At 63.5% G+C, this 1,188-nt stretch overlaps 1 protein-coding gene across 1 annotated transcript in view; it reads right to left on the minus strand.

The window, feature by feature from the left end:
- CCND1 (cyclin D1) overlaps positions 1-581 on the minus strand; it is a 12,632-nt gene extending 12,051 nt beyond the window's left edge. Inside the window, exon 1 of the mRNA XM_010837818.1 lies at positions 171-581. Coding sequence (XP_010836120.1) covers positions 171-388 — 218 coding nt within the window. The 5' untranslated portion in view covers positions 389-581. The remainder of the gene's footprint in view (positions 1-170) is intronic.
- Between the last annotated feature and the right edge of the window lie 607 nt (positions 582-1,188).

Raw genomic sequence — 1,188 nt, forward strand, 5'->3', positions numbered from 1 at the left:
ACCCCACCCCCTCCCTGTTCAAAAAAATACCCTGAATATCTATATATTTTGGAACTACGATTCCTAGCAACACTCTGGCAAACTTCAAAGTTCGGGTGGGAGAGAAGGGAAGGAGATGAGTGGCAAAGAAAAGTGGGCTTGCGCAACAAGTCGCAGGAAAGTGCTAAGACAGCCGCCCGGAGCCCCGCACCTCCAGCATCCAGGTGGCCACGATCTTCCGCATGGACGGCAGGATCTCCTTCTGCACACACTTGAAGTAGGACACCGAGGGCGCGCAGGTCTCCTCCGCCTTGAGCATGGCCCGCAGCACTCGGTCGTTGAGGAGGTTGGCATCGGGGTACGCCCGGCGGATGGTCTCCATCTCGCAGCACAGGCGCTGGTGTGCCATGGTTGGGGGGCTCGGCTAGGTGCCGGGGGGTGGCGGTGGGTCCGGGGCTGGGTCGGCGCTCGGCTCGGGCTCCTGCTGCCCCGCGCTCCCTCGAGCTCGTCTGCCCCTCGCCGGAGCGCGCGGACGCTGCTGCTCGCTGCTACTGCGCCGACAGCCCTCTGGAGGCTCTAGGACTTTGCAACTTCCAACAAAACTCCCCTGTAGTCCGTGTGACGTTACTGTTGTTAAGCAGAGATCAAAGCCGGGCAGAGAATGGGAGCGGGAAGGAGGGGGGCCGGGCGCAGGGGGAGGGGGCGCGGGCGCCGAGCGCCGGGGAGCGGCGAGGGGCAGAGCCCAAAAGCCATCCCGGAGGCGCCGCGCCTGCACCGCGCGGTGTTGCCCCCGAAGCCGGGTTTTCATAGAAATGCAAACCGTCCTAAGGCAGCCTTTCTCCCCGCCGGGGAAGAGGGGTGCAGGAGCGGGGGTTGGGGGGGGTCTGTCCTCCCCGACTGGGTCCCGCAGGATTTGGGGGGTTGGGTGAAGGTGGCTCTGCAGAGGGGGACAACTAGGAGGGCGGGCAGGCCACACGCAGCTGGGGGAGACCGCATGGAGGGGGGACGCTGGGGTTCGGTGACACTCTGAGCCGGGAGAATGGGCGCATTTCCGAGAACGCCACGAGGGCACCCACGGGCGGAGGCAGCCAAGGAATCTTAGCGTCTGTCTTCTTTCATTTTCATTAACACGTGTAAATTTCAGGAACCATTTACCATTCAGGGACTCAGGGCAGAGCCGACAACCCCGGTGGAGGTTTCATTCCCGCA

The sequence above is a fragment of the Bison bison genome, unplaced genomic scaffold, assembly GCF_000754665.1.
Source record: "Bison bison bison isolate TAMUID 2011002044 unplaced genomic scaffold, Bison_UMD1.0 scf7180017864080, whole genome shotgun sequence".
NCBI lineage: Eukaryota > Metazoa > Chordata > Mammalia > Artiodactyla > Bovidae > Bison > Bison bison.